The sequence below is a fragment of the Capra hircus genome, chromosome 8 (genome assembly GCF_001704415.2).
Source record: "Capra hircus breed San Clemente chromosome 8, ASM170441v1, whole genome shotgun sequence".
NCBI classification, from domain to species: Eukaryota; Metazoa; Chordata; class Mammalia; order Artiodactyla; family Bovidae; genus Capra; species Capra hircus.
In genome coordinates, this window is record NC_030815.1 from 64,721,248 (window position 1) to 64,736,488 (window position 15,241).

The 15,241-nt window shown below is 37.5% G+C and overlaps 1 protein-coding gene across 1 annotated transcript in view; it reads right to left on the minus strand.

Annotated features, from left to right (window-relative positions):
* Positions 1-15,241, minus strand: part of ERP44 (endoplasmic reticulum protein 44) — a 91,970-nt gene that overhangs the window by 32,608 nt on the left and 44,121 nt on the right. Inside the window, exon 4 of the mRNA XM_005683921.3 lies at positions 13,019-13,134. Within this exon, the coding sequence (XP_005683978.1) occupies positions 13,019-13,134 (116 nt within the window). The remainder of the gene's footprint in view (positions 1-13,018; positions 13,135-15,241) is intronic.

A 15,241-nucleotide genomic window follows, 5' to 3' on the forward strand; every position in this document is an offset into this window, starting at 1 on the left:
ACATCCCTGGAATGTGAAGTCAAGTGGGCCTTAGAAAGCATCACTACAAACAAAGCTAGTGGAGGTGATGGAATTCCAGTTGAGCTATTTCAAATCCTGGAAGATGATGCGGTGAAAGTGCTGCACTCAATATGCCAGCAAATTTGGAAAACTCAGCAGTGGCCACAGGACTGGAAAAGGTCAGTTTTCATTCCAATACCAAAGAATGCTCAAACTACCGCACAACTGCACTCATCTCACACGCTAGTAAAGTAATGCTCAAAATTCTCCAAGCCAGGCTTCAACAATATGTGAACCGTGAATTTCCAGATGTTCAAGCTGGTTTTAGAAAAGGCAGAGGAACCAGATATCAAATTGCCAACATCCACTGGATCATCGATAAAGCAAGAGAGTTCCAGAAAAACATCTACTTCTGCTTTATTGACTATGCAAAAGCCTTTGACTGTGTGAATCACAATTACCTGTGGAAAATTCTTATAGAGATGGGAATACCAGACCACCTGACCTGCCTCTTGAGAAACTTGTATGCAGGTCGGGAAGCAACAGTTCGAACTGGACATGGAACAACAGACCAGTTCCAAATAGGAAAAGGAGTATGTCAAGGCTGTATAGTGTCACCCTACTTATTTAACTTATATGCAGATTACATCATGAGAAATGCTGGGCTGGAGAAAGCACAAGCTGGAATCAAGTTTGTCGGGAGAAATATCAATAACCTCAGATACACACATGACACCACCGTTATGGCAGAAAGCAAAGAAGAACTAAAGAGCCTCTTGATGAAAGTGAAAGAGGAGAGTGAAAAAGTTGGCTTAAAGCTCAACATTCAGAAAATGAAGATCATGGCATCTGCTCCCATCACTTCATGGGAAATAGATGGGGAAACAGTGGAAACAGTGGCAGACTTTATTTTTCTGGGCTCCAAAATCATTGCAGATGGCAACTGCTGCCATGAAATTAAAAGGTGCTTACTCCTTGGAAGGAAAGTTATGACCAACCTAGACAGCATATTAAAAAGCAGAGACATTACTTTGCCAACAAAGGTCCGTCTAGTCAAGGCTATGGTTTTCCCAGTGGTCATGTATGGATGTGAGAGTTGGATTATAAAGAAAGCTGAGTGCCGAAGAATTGATGCTTTTGAAGTGTGGTGCTGGAGAAGACTCTTGCAAGTCCCGGGTGTTCATTGGAAGGACTGATATTGAAGCTGAAATTCCAATACTTTGGCCACCTGATGCAAAGAGCTGACTCATTGGAAAAGACCCTGACGCTGGGAAAGATTGAAGGCAGGAGGAGAAGGGGACGACAGAGGATGAGATGGTTGGATGGCATCACCGACTCAATGGACATGGGTTGGGTGGACTCCAGGAGTTGGTGATGGACAGGGAGGCCTGGTGTGCTGCAATTCATGGGGTCATAAAGAGTCAAACACTACTGAGCGACTGAACTGAAATGAACTAAACTGTATGAATCACAGAAAACGTCTCAACAGCTTTCAAATGATTCAACTCATAATGAGAATAAAGTAACTTCTATATGCCATGGATTAAAGATGAAATTACAAAGGGAAACTGGAAAATATTTTGAAATGAATGATAATGAAAATACATATGAGAACTTCCAGCATGCAGCCTAAGCAATACTTAGAATGAAAATGTAACACTAAAATGGATATGTTGGGGGAAATTCTACCAAACATTTAAGGACACAATAATGCCATTTATACAACCATTCTACAGAAAAAAGAAAAAAAGGGGACATTTCCCAAGTAATTTTATGAAACAAATTATTCATATTCATAATATATAAAGAGCAGTAACTAAAAGACCATCAAAAAAGATAAGTGGGCTAAGATATCAATTTATGAAAGAAACCTTTCATAAAGAATGACCAATAAAAATATGACCAATAAAAATATGCTCAGTTGTAATCAAGAAGTAACAAAACTATCACAGAACACATTTTGACCATCCTATCAGCAAAAGAGCAATAACAAAAAAAATTTTTTAATAATACCAAATCCTAGGAAGGGCAAATATATCCTACTAGGTTCAATTTAGGTGCACATTCAATGTTAAGTCTAATGTGCCAAGAAATTAAATCCCCAAAGGATTTGGCAGAAAGGATATGAGATAGATTCAGAAAGAAATGAACTAGTCTAATACAAAACGTCCATTTTCTATTTGTGGCCTAAGGATCAGTATGAAAATGGATAGCAAGAGGCACTGCTTGAGACAATATAATGCTTTCAACTTCCTTAACTTGGTGAATTAGTGGGCATAATGGGAAAAGATTCTTTTTTTTTTTTTAATTTAATTTTATTTTTTTAAATTTTTTATTTTTTTTTAAATTTTAAAATCTTTAATTCTTACATGCGTGAGATGTTGTGGGGAGGAAGGTGGGAGGGGGGTTCATGTTTGGGAACGCATGTAAGAAAAGAGAGTTCTGATAGTAAATACGCATATACTAGAAGTAAAATAAATAAGGCTAGAGATGGACTCCAGAAAATATTAAGTGCTAAATTAATGGAGTTTAAATTTTATCCTACTTGTGATAAGCAGTCCCTGAGCAGCAGAGCTGGGCTTTGAAAATATTCACCTGCCAGTGTAGAGCACCAGGAAGACTAGTAAGGAAGCCATTACAGCAAACCCAGCAGCAATGAGTCTGTTTACCAACTTAAACAGCACAACCTTTAGAACTGCTGCCTTAAAATCCTAGTTACAGATTAAAAAATAGATTAAATAACACTTAAAGACTATTTAGAGGGATAGATACTTGCTTAATTCTCAAACAACATCATGGCAGCAGGTATACAACATAATGAGGTAGCGTTTAATTACTAGGAAGTAATAACCTTAAAATTGCACTGATCAATAATCTCAGACATGAAGGTGACTTTTTACAAGCTTTGGTCAAAAGTGACTTTAGGATAATTACAAGGTGACATTTGACAGTGCAATGAAGAATGACTTAAGGGGTATAATAAATGGAGGGTTTTTTAAAAAAATTATTATTAACTGGATGGATCAAATGTTAAAATGGATGGCAAAGGAATTATAAATTTAAGAAGGTTAATAGCGTGCTGATTGGAAATTAGCACATACTTCTGCTTCAGTGGTCACTTAACTGCTCCTTGATGTGTTCTGCCTGCCAGCCTGCCATCCTCGTGCCCAGCAAGGTTCCAAAAAGGGAAGTGCCCCTTGCTCTGGTCTGAGCAATGTCCCTGCCTGCTATGATTATCCATGTCAGAGAGTAAAAGAGGCAGAAGATTTCAATAGACAGGTCTTACTGTTCTAGTTCCAGGATAAGGAACACTGCTACCTATGTGTTTTTCTATTCCCAAACTACGCACTCCCACAACATGGTAAAAAAATCCAAAACAAAACAAAACCACAACAATAAAATAAAACCCTAAATGTAAAAATCAGAAACAAAGCCTATAAGCTTACTCGGGATTTGGACTAAACCTGCTCATACAAGTTCTATTTTATGCACATGAATTCTTCACTGTATATCTTTTTTTTCAGAACTGAAATATGTCATGTTGACTTGATTCATTTCTATACTGCAATATTACAGCATGATCCTCCTCACTATAGTGTTAGCTAATAGTCCTAAATTTACATAATTATGATTCCTTTTTTGTGGTGGGAATAATTAAGATCCAGTCTCTTAGCAAGTTTGACGTTAATACAATATTGTTGTCTATAATTATTTTCCCATTCTTAATGTCTGACTTATTTATAGCTCTTAAAAAAACTTCTCAGTTTCTTATGTGGAAGGTTCAAGTTGCACTGGAAGGCAGACAGGTGACAGTGACACTCATATTTGGGAGAAAGTGCTGCCTACTTCAAGAACAATTACAAAGTACTTTCCCAAAAGTGCTAGTGGGAATCTGAATGTTCTGCACTGACCAGCAAATAATACATTCAACAAGACTATCTCTTGCTTGGAGAAGGAAATGGCAACCCACTCCACTATTCTTGCTTGGAGAATCCCATGGGCAGAGGAGCCTGGTGAGTTATAGTCCATGGGGTAGCAGAGTCAGATACGACTAAACTACTGACCCATCTCTTGCTCAGTGCCATACAGCCTATAGCCACTGGAGGTCAGCAGAGAACCTGGTCCCACCAGGGGCAGATGAATGAACTTCCTACATCTTAAGGCAGCATGACCACCAAGGAAAGTGATTAATTTTATCCCCAATCTCCCCAAAAGAGGTTGAATAAGATGAGACCAAGTGATATCATGATCTGTAAGTGAAGAACAGGCAAGTTTTAATCATGCACATATGTACAAATTTTGGAAGACAGACAATTACAAACAAAAGGACATGAGAACATTTTGTAATCCAGCTACCACTGGGGAAAATCACTATTAACATGTTGGTTATATATTGCTGCATTTAAATAACAGTTGCTTAACTAGCAGTGACATGTTTTAATTGAGAAAAAAATATATAACTCTGAGGTTAGTCAAACAGTAAAGTGCCAGCATCAGTACTTACAGAACGGGGTATTAACAGATTGGAAGAAAATCCTAGAAACACTCAAAATGGCACAGGAGTCGACATTGTGTGGAAAAACACAAGAATCAATGACAGAATTGGAAAGTGATTGCACAGGAGTCAGATTCTGAATGTGAAACTGGTTCGGGATTTCTTGAATGAATCTGTTTCCCTTTTTAGGTGCATAAATAACCGGTGCGACAAATCTGTAAGGAATTCTAAATAGCTCTTAGGATGGACATAAAAATCCCAAGTGATAAGAAAACACTGTGCTGTAGTTCTGTTTTGTTTTTCTGGTTGTTTTTTTTTTTTCAGTTACAGATAGAAGTGTGCTTATAATCAGCGACAAGTAAACTTGATAAAATACAGCAAAAAATATATTATCATATTGTTGAGAGGTAATGAGAGAACCTATTTGAAGGATTTAACAAAGTACCTACAAAGGAATAGTTCATAAATGCTGGCTATTATTTATCATCCATCTATTCAACAACTATAAATAAACACTGGCTGTGTGCTAGGTGTCAATCCAGTGCTAGACATAGAGGGGTAAAAAGACAAGATTCTTGCTCTTACAGAGCTTCCACTTTACCATTATCATTGTTGTCATTAATATTACTACTGTTGCTACTACTATTTCTAACTGTTTCCACACACTAGAATCTTTTTTTTCCTAACATTTATTGATTCATTTGGCTGTGCCAGGTCTTAGTTGCAGCCCGGGATCTTCGGTCTTCGTTGCAGCATGTGGAACCTTTAGTTGTGGCATGTGGGATTTAGTTCCCTGACCAGGGATTGAACCTGGGACCTCTGCATTGGGAGCTCAGAGTCTTTGCAACTAGATGACCAGGGAAGTCTCCAGACTAGAACCCTTAATGAAATTCTTAAAACTCTTCACATATAATACAGGTAACAAAAAGATGTACCAGTCTGGATTTTCAAGATCAGTATAAAAGAAATCCTCGAATAAGTCAATAATAAATATATCTTCGCCAGAGATGCAGCAATTCCTTTTATGGGACCCCCAGATGGGTGAAATTAATAGGCAATTGTCAGATCTGTGACAAATATGAGCCCAGTCTCCCAGTCCTCTGCAGGATGAGCGAGGACATAGTGGCCGTCACAGGACATAAATGCCCTCTGGGTTGTGGGAAGATTGTTTTTCTATCTGTATCTTACATCTCTCTTTAACTGCCCTGACTTTTCCTTTTTCTTTTCCTCTACTTCTCTTCTACTTAAATAAAACAAATGGAGAAGTTAGGGGCTCTTAACCGAACTAAATTCTACCACTAGATGAGGGTTTTTCAAGCTACAAGCTTTACACTGGGATTTCAAAAAAAATTTAGCTAAGCTTAAACAAAGTTGGAAGCTTCCTGATGTCACCCCAGCATCACTCTGAGTTTAAAATTCTCTAACAGTTTCCAGCCTTTTGCAGGAAGAAAATAAGAGTGGGGAAGGGAAATCAAAGCTGCTGCCTCCAGCTTATACACAGAAACCAAAGGGCTGATGGAGTGAAATTAGCCTGCTGCAGCACTCTTGCCTTCTCTCCTCTAGCTCCAGGTTCTCAACCTATTTACCTGAACCTTTCGACCTTCAAATAAAGTCCTAAAAGGGCATACAGAGGTGAGATAAAGGTAAGAGAGAAAGCACTCCATGGGATGCTGCTAGGTGGAAAAGACATAGAAAGAAATGTGGGCAGCAGACCTATCATTATGCCCTGAGATGGGTTTTCCTGATCAACTATAAACTGAAGTAGAGGATAACTCCAAACTAAGAACGTCCACCAGGTTCTAAGGAAGGAGTATGTGCACTGCCTCCCACAGGGACTACTTTGAAAATACTCACTTGGCATGTTTTATGAAAATTAGTGCCATTACCTTTTTGTATTATTATATAATTATGTTGCTTATTTCTTAACTTATGGTATCCTCCTGTTCTCAGTTCTTAAGCAAGGCTGATAAAGAAAACATACCTAACACCACATTGGCAGAAATTCCCAAATGCAAGACAATATACAAGATTTGTGGCTAAGATAAATAGGTAAATTCTGACATGCCACACCTCAATTTAAGCTTGGAAAAATATTAGGGAGCAATACACAGTCACTAAAGATTTTAAAAATTCAATGCAAGCAAAGCGTGGCTCATCCATTTTGCCACATTAATTTCTTCCAATAATCTATCTTGAGTTTTATTAAGTCTTTCAGTGTTTATTGTTAGGATAAGCTGGCTTTCCTCATTTTAGATCTTGATGGGATTTATTGTATTTCCTAACATTGTCATTTTTGTGTTACCGGCATAAATTTTTTTTTTTTTTTTGGCCGCACAGCATATGTGATCTTGGTTCCCTAACCAGGGACTGAACCTGCACTCTCTGTACTGGAAGCGCAGAGTCTTAACCACAGGAATGCCAGGGAAGTCCACATAAGTTCTACTTGGTAATGGAAGAATGTTCATGAAGGGCACATCCACCTTCCACTGTACCTGGTGGTAATGCAGAGATGCTACTGTCCAAGAGAAGGCAGCTTATGAGAGAACACAGTTCATGACCCACAAAATGCCTTCAACTACCATCCCTGCACACAGGAGGTTTTCACTGAGAAAGAGACAGCCACTAAGAGAACTTGGGCTCGGATTCCAAAAGCCATCAAGTGGCTCTAAGTATTCCTCGAAATGCCAGTAAACGTCTATTCAAGGACATCCTTTTTAAATTCAATCATCATGTTGAAAATTACTTATCACAGTGAAAACAAACAGAAATTACAATTAACAGTAGTATCACAGAACACCTGTAGAGTGCACATTTCAAGCTGTTTTTACCTATATTTTCTCAAAAAGTCTAAATCAACAAGGCTCTCCTCTCTCTTTTCTAAACTAGACAAATTATAGTTCAGTGACTTTTTATAACAGCTTTCTATCTTGAAAATTTTCAAGCTTATAAAAAAGATGAGAAAGTAATATAGTGAGTACCTGTATGCCCTCACCTGAATTTAACATTTAACCACCCCTCCTCACCCCTACACATACTTTTTATGGTGGCTCCTGAATCAAGTTCAGTGATTTTTTTTAAAAAGATAACTTGCCCAACTATATATGACTTAGTAGGTAGCAGGCCACTGGTACTAGGACAAAGGCTTCTACCTTAGTAGAGGGTTGGGCCACATAGTACAGAAACAATAATAGAAGCAATATCATATGTAAGTAAATACATTTTTATGTATACACTGACCCAGTATAGATAATTTAAACAGACCATTGCATTATTCATACCAAACATTTTAAGTCATTTTAATATAGGAACTGGGTGAATTCTCAGTTTCTTTGAGAAACCTCAATTTAAATTACTTTACTTTGATTTTCAAAATCATAGTTACCTGATAAAAGCTGTATACTCCTGGGGACAGTCTGGCTCCCTCCATATACCATGTAACCTCGATAAATCACTTACTCTCTCTAAGTCTTTCAGTGTCTTTATCTATAAAGCAATAATATACTCCAGCTCTCTGGAAGTCCAACGTTCATTACCACCTCAGAAACTTCACATTTACTGCTCCTCCTGTCTGAAACACTCTTCTTCCTCTGTTTCCCTTAAAAACTCCTACTTTTCCTTATTCTCCAAGGTGACCTCTGTATACCCTTAGATTAAGTTGGACTTATTATCTCATAGTACCTAAAACCCTTCCCTTCAAAACAGTTATCCTGATGAGCAATTGTGTGTGTATTGCCCTTGCCTTTCCGGGTTTATCTGGCTCATTGCTGTATCTCAAAAACTTCTCACACTGCACTACAAAGAGCAGGCATATTAAAAAAAATGCTGAATAAGTAAATAACACTATCTAACTCAAGGGGCTGTGGTGAAGATAACTGAAATAATACACGCAAAAAGCATGCCTAACTCCAGTAGGTTTTTCCCAACAATCTGACTAGAATTTTTTTCCAAGATCTTTTTCCAAGAAATAACACTATTATTTTGAATGGAAGTTCTGGGTGACACACTGAGTCAGAAGCAAGATAGACTTAAGTATCAGAAGGTAAGACAGAGTAGGTTGCCACAGTACCAGACAGGTGATTAATAAGAAAACCTATGTGGACAGGATGGTATTTTGATTCTGAGGTTCTTGATAGGAAACTTTATATCAAACTTCTGTCTGACAGACACAAATCCTAAAGCACCAAGTAGGTACACTTGGCTGGAAAAACTACTATAAGGAAGCAAAGACTGTAAGAAGTAAAACTTTTTATTTGCATACAGCATAACTGTCTAAGTAAGGGATCTACATAAGACTTATTAGAACTAATAAGTACCAGTATACAAGATCATTATACAAAAATCAATTGTATTTTATATACCAGCAATAAACATCAGAAATTAAAATTTTAGTTTTGACAAATGTACCATGCAAAGGTAAAATGTCAATCAATATTAGGATAAACTAGGTTAAGGGGTAGAAGGAAGGTCACTGTATTATCGTCAGAATTTTTCTACAATATATCTCTACATTTGTTCCAAAAATAAAAAGGTTATTTGAAAAGTATCATTTACAACAGCATCAAAAAATAAATACCTATTGATAAATCTGACAGAGATGTGAAAGACATGTAAACTAAAACATTGCTGAAAACTGCAAAGTACTGCTAAGAGAAACAGAAAAGACCTAAATAAATGGGAAGACATACAGTATTCATGGATTAAAAGAGTCAATAACGTCAAAATGACAGTTCTCCACAAAGTGGTCTAAGGGTTCAAAGCCATCCCAGTTAGAACCCCAGCCATCCTCCCACAACCACACCCTATGGCTAGAAATTAACAAGCTGATTCTCTAAGTCACAGAAATCCAAAGCAACTAGAGTAACCTAACCACTGTGAAAAAAATGACAAACTTAGAAGATTTAAACTACTTGCTTTGAGACTTACTACAAATCTAAGAGTTGACTCACTGGAAAAGACTCTGATGCTGGGAGGGATTGGGGGCAGGAGAAGAAGGGGATGACCGAGGATGAGATGGCTGGATGGCATCACTGACTTGATGGACGCGAGTCTGAGTGAACTCCGGGAGTTGGTGATGGACATGGAGGCCTGGCGTGCTGCGATTCATGGGGTCGCAAAGAGTCGGACACGACTGAGCGACTAAACTGAACTGAACTGAACAAATCTAAAGTAATCTAGAAAGTGAGGTACTGATATTAATATAAACAGACAAATATATCCAGTACAGAACAGAGACTAGAAATAGATCCATATATATATGGTCAGATGATTCTGACAAAGATGCAAAGTTAGTGAAGAAAGGATTGTCTTTTCAACAAATAATGTCAGAACAACTTGGCAACTATTTAAAAAAAAAAAGGCACTCTAATCCAAATATTGTGCCACATATAAAAATTAAGTCTAAATGCATCACAGACTTAAATGTACACTTCATACATAAAATTTATGAAAGAAAAAATAGCAGAAAATCTTTGTGATCATGGGTGAGGCTAAGATTTATTAGAGAATTAAAAAGTATAGTCCATTTTTGAAAAGGACAGAATTAGATGTCTTTCAGAAGATACTCTCAAACAAAACTTGAGATCTCATACTTCCTAACTTCAAAACTTATTACAAGGCTACAATAATTAAAAATAAAAGTGTGATACTAGCATAAACACAGACATATTGACCAATGGAACACAACAGATTATCCAAAAATAAACCCTCATATATATGCTCAAATGATTTTTGACAAGGGTGTCAAGATCATTCAACAGGGAAAAGATAGTCTCATCAACAAATGGTGTTAGAAAAGCTGAATGTCCACTTGCAAAAGAATGAAACTGGATCCTTACCTTGAACCATACACAAAATTCAAAATGGGTAAAAACCTAAACTTACCATCTAAATGATAACACTCTAAAAAGAAAATATAGGAGAAAAGATTCACGACATTGGATCTGCAGTAATTTCTTGGATATAACACCAAAGAAATTATTGCAAATCCAAATGTTGGCAGTTCCATGGTCACCTGAGGATGGACGGGAGACACACCACAAAGGAGCATAAGCAAAATTTGAGGGATGACAGATATGTTGATATCTTGACTATGATCATAGTTTCACAGCTGTACATGTGTCAAAATATTAAATTGTTATAATTTAAGCTTGTGCAGTTCACTATATGTCAATTATACTTCAATAAATCTTAAAAAAAAAAAAAAGGCAAACCCTAACAGGCATTTTTCTCCATACTACAGGACTCTTAAGGTCCTTCCAGATGAAAACTTCTGCAATCCAACTATTATGTGAGGGATTACCCGAAGTACAGCCTATTGTACAATCCCTAAAGACAGAGTGGAAAATATGAACAAATCATTAATAAGGATTTCATGGTGTCACTTTAAAAAGGGAAGAATTGGGTTTCCCTGGTGACAAAGTGGATAAGAATCCACCTGCCATTGCAGGGGACACAGGTTTGTTTTCTGGTCTGGGAAGATTCTAAATGCTGTGGAGCAACAAATCCTGTGAGCTGCAACTACTGAGCCCAAGCTTGTGTGCTGCAAATATTGAAGACCATGCGCCCTACAGCCTACACACTACAACTACTGAGGCCCACAAGCTGCAACCACTGAGCCCACATGCTGCAGCTACTGAAGCCCAGGCACCTAGACTGTGCTCAGCAACAGAAACGATTGCGACGAGAAGCCTGCAAACTGCAAAGAAGAGTACCCCTCCGCCTACTCCAACTAGAGAAAGCCCATGTAAAGCAATGAAGACCCAGCGCAGCCAAAAAAGGGGGAAGAATTACACAGAAGGGAAAAAAATAAATAAAACAACACAGTGTCTCAGATATAACTTTCACTAGTAAGAAACTAATTCTGTAGATGTCTCTAGTGAATTAAAAAAAAAAATCTTAATTATGGCTATTTACTCCCATAAAAAGATTACTAGCAATGATGTTAGATTTATTTATGTTCACTAATCTGTTAGAATTAATGATATGTATTGTTAAATAAGTTAATTTTTCTAATAACTGTAAGCTTGAGAGCAGAATTTCAGATCTTATAATCCACATTCAGTCAAAGTAGGGACTGTTGTCTGTTCTAATTAAATACATTAAGAATAGAAAATTTTGAAATGAGAGCCCACACCAAAAACCTCATGTTCTCTGTCAGGGAAAGGTGGGAAGAAAGATCCAAAAAGCAGGGTGGGAATGCAGGCCATGGTTGCACTCACAACCTTTTCTTGCTCCCTTCCTCTTATATAGTTATGAACCTCAGCAGACAGATATGTGGGGCACGGTTTAGGAGATTTTGAAATACTTTGCTGTCAGCTGTTTCTGCCTAGCACAGGGCTTTACCAGAAAATCCCCAAACCATTTGTTGAACTGAGTGGAAAAGAAGTAAATGGGTCTGGGAAGGCATTTGGTCAGGAGATCTGGATTTGAATTCTGCCCTGACTAGACAGTAAGCTATATGACATTGGTTAAGTCACTTTTTTATTTCCATTTCCTCATCAGCAAAGTGAAAAGTTAGTGTATACAAACATGTGCACGGACACACACACACACAGTCTTGTCAGGTGAAATGTAAAGGACAGGAAATCTGCAGAATAGGAATGTTCTGTAATTCAGGCCAACTTACCAATAACTCAATACTTTTTTTAATGAGCTATCTTTGTCACCCAGAAACACTCAAGATGCTTGAGATTCAAAGAATTAATTTGGTCTCCACTTATTAACAAAAGGGAGATTTAAAAACAAAGCTAATAGTTCCTGCCTTTGAAGAACTGACATTACAGTTGGTGAGACAACCAAGACACAATGAAGCAGAACTACAAAGCGCAATGACTTTGGCACTTTGAGAGAGTTACATTCAAGGATAATGGAAGCACTCAGGAAGAAACCTCCAAGTAAGCACCCTGGCTCACACTGGAGAAATCTGTCATGTATACAGAAAATTATAAGGATTTTACAAAGAAAGCACCAGTGAGACAAATGAAGTCCAAGAGGTTGGGTTCTAAGTAGGACTAACCTAAGTTTCTCAAAATTAATCAGTAACTAGAGCAAATTATATCTCAAAGATAGTTTAAGACATCCTTGTAGAATCTTTTATATAAGAGAAACCACACAAAAATCTGAGACTGTTTTATTTGAAATGACTACAAATGGTATTTTTGCATGATTCTAAAACTAACAGAAATCATTTTCTTTCCTAAGCCTATATATCAATTTTATTTATTGATTTTGGTATTTGCTTTGGTAGAAAACCACAATGATTTACTACCTGCATGCTTGCCCTACTATAGTTTAATGAAAAAAAAGTTTTTTTTTTAATCCTTCACACAGGCAAAATGGAAAGTTGTATTGTAAGTATCCATACATAAAGATTAAATATTAATATTTTAACCAAAGTCAAGAGCATTTTTGTCTTGTTCTCTACTTAAAACAGAGCATTAAAAAAAAGTGTGTGGGTATGTGTGTGTGTGTGTAGGAGAGGTGGGGACAGGACAGTTTCTTCCAGACTTCCTATGAGGTACTTACAGTGCTGATCACAATCAACTCTGGCAAAGACTACTTGATTTGCATTTGGGTATTCTTCCTTAATGACATTGGAAGCTTCCTCAAAAATTGGGTGCAACATCTGGCTGAAACGACACCTATGCACAGAAAAGGATACCAATTAAAACTGAAAAGTAGAAGCAATAAAATTTTATTTTTGTTGTTATCTGTTTATATTTAGTATTTACTATATGTACAATAAACAGAATTAACAATCACACTGTTAATTCAGGATTCCTGATGTCATTCACTGGAGATGAAAACAATTTGAAATTCAAAGACTATTCCGTTTCAGACTGTACAAATAATTTAAAGATGGATCTCTCACAGAGGCAATGAAACAAGTGTGAGATAAGTCCTCTAAAATGTATCTACTTGAGTCTCAGGCATTTATAAAGGAAATTAGCTTCTCCGAATAATGAACATATTTTTAGACTACAAAGTCTTTAAAATGATAAGTTTATTGCAAATATTAGACTGATTCACCTGACAAGTTCAATCAAATCTCATAGGCAAGTTAATATGAAAATGGCATATGGTGTAGACTGAACTGTTTCCTCTCAAAATCTACCTCTCATTCAAATAGGCTTTTGTATGTATAAGCTATTAAACATACTAAGTTCAGGAGCAAACTTTTTTAATTCTCAAAGGAGACTTCCTGTCCATGTGTCCTCTGTCTGTAGCTTTTTGCTCTGCCTTTACTTTTAAAAGGGGCCATAAACCCCACAATATTTTAGAAACATGAGACTTCTAATTCCGACTGCCCCTTGATCAAGCCAACTACTTCACAAATGTATCCTCTGAATCATTAAAGGCACCTGATGAGAAAGAGAAGAATCAGAATCAGCACACAAGCAGCTGGGCTAGAATGGTTATTTTCATATGAAAAAGGTATTGAGTGTTTATTAACAACAACAACAAGAACACAACTATAATTCCTACTATTGTTTCCAGAGCCCTTTTCCATCAAGAAATGTACCTAAATGAAGCCTGTGAACTCTAATCCACATGTAATTAGGTCAAAGAAAGAAAGTTTTAGTCACTCAGTCGTGTCTGCCTCTTTGCGACCCCATGAACTATAGCCCACCAGGCTCCTCTGTCCATGGAATTCTCCAGGCAAAAATACTGGAGTGAGTAACCATTCCTTTCTTCAGGGGATCTTCTCAAACCAGGGATCGAACCCACATCTCTTGCATTGCAAGCAGATTCTTTACTGTCTGAGCCAGGGAAGCGCAATTAGGTCATACATATTAATTATAATTTAAGAAAAATATAAAGTCTATGACAGGATACAAACTTTATACTTCCTCCCTATTTCTCTTTGTATGTAACTCTTCTAGCCCACTCACCTGACTTCCTAATGAGATGTCATAGAAAATACCAAGGAGACACAATCTGTATCTTCAATCTCTCACTTTCAAGTGGCTCTTTTCTCTTCTAGCATTCTTAAATCTCTCCCATCTGGGATAGGTGGGTGGGGTCTGCAGACATCAGGGACTGTGTCTTATTCTGAGACTACATATTCTAATAAGCATTTCAGTAGATTTCTGTTAAATGAATAAATTGGTAGGATGGAGGAACTGGACAGGCTAGGTTCATAGGTTTCTGGGTTCTAGAGGGCCAGGGAGGCAAGGGGTAAGGATTGCATGATGATTTCTTGACGAAATTAGGATATGGCTTAGCAAAGAATCCTGATTTAAGGGCAAGAAAAGAGAGATATTAAGGGCTCCTTTCTGGATTATCCAGTTTGCTGCTCAATGAGCACTTATAGCACTTATCCTATTAAAACAGGATCAGTTATAATACCAAAAGGTGAAAGGGGAAGATAAAATAAAACTTCAATTGCAATATAAAGTTACATTTACAAAAGTGACACAACCAAAGCAAATAGATCTATTAACAGGGCCTTGGAACTGTGGTGTTGGAGAAGACTCTTCAGAGTCCCTTGGACTGCAAGGAGATCCAACCAGTCCATTCTGAAGGAGATCAGTCCTGGATGTTCCTTGGAAGGACTGATGGTAAAGCTGAAACGCCAATACTTTGGCCACCTCATGTGAAGAGCTGACTCATTGGAAAAGACTCTGATGCTGGGAGGGATTGGGGGCAGGAGGAGTAGGGGACGATAGAGGATGAGATGGCTGGATGGCATCACTGACTCAATGGACATGAGTTTGAGTGAACTCTGGGAGTTGGTGATGGACAGGG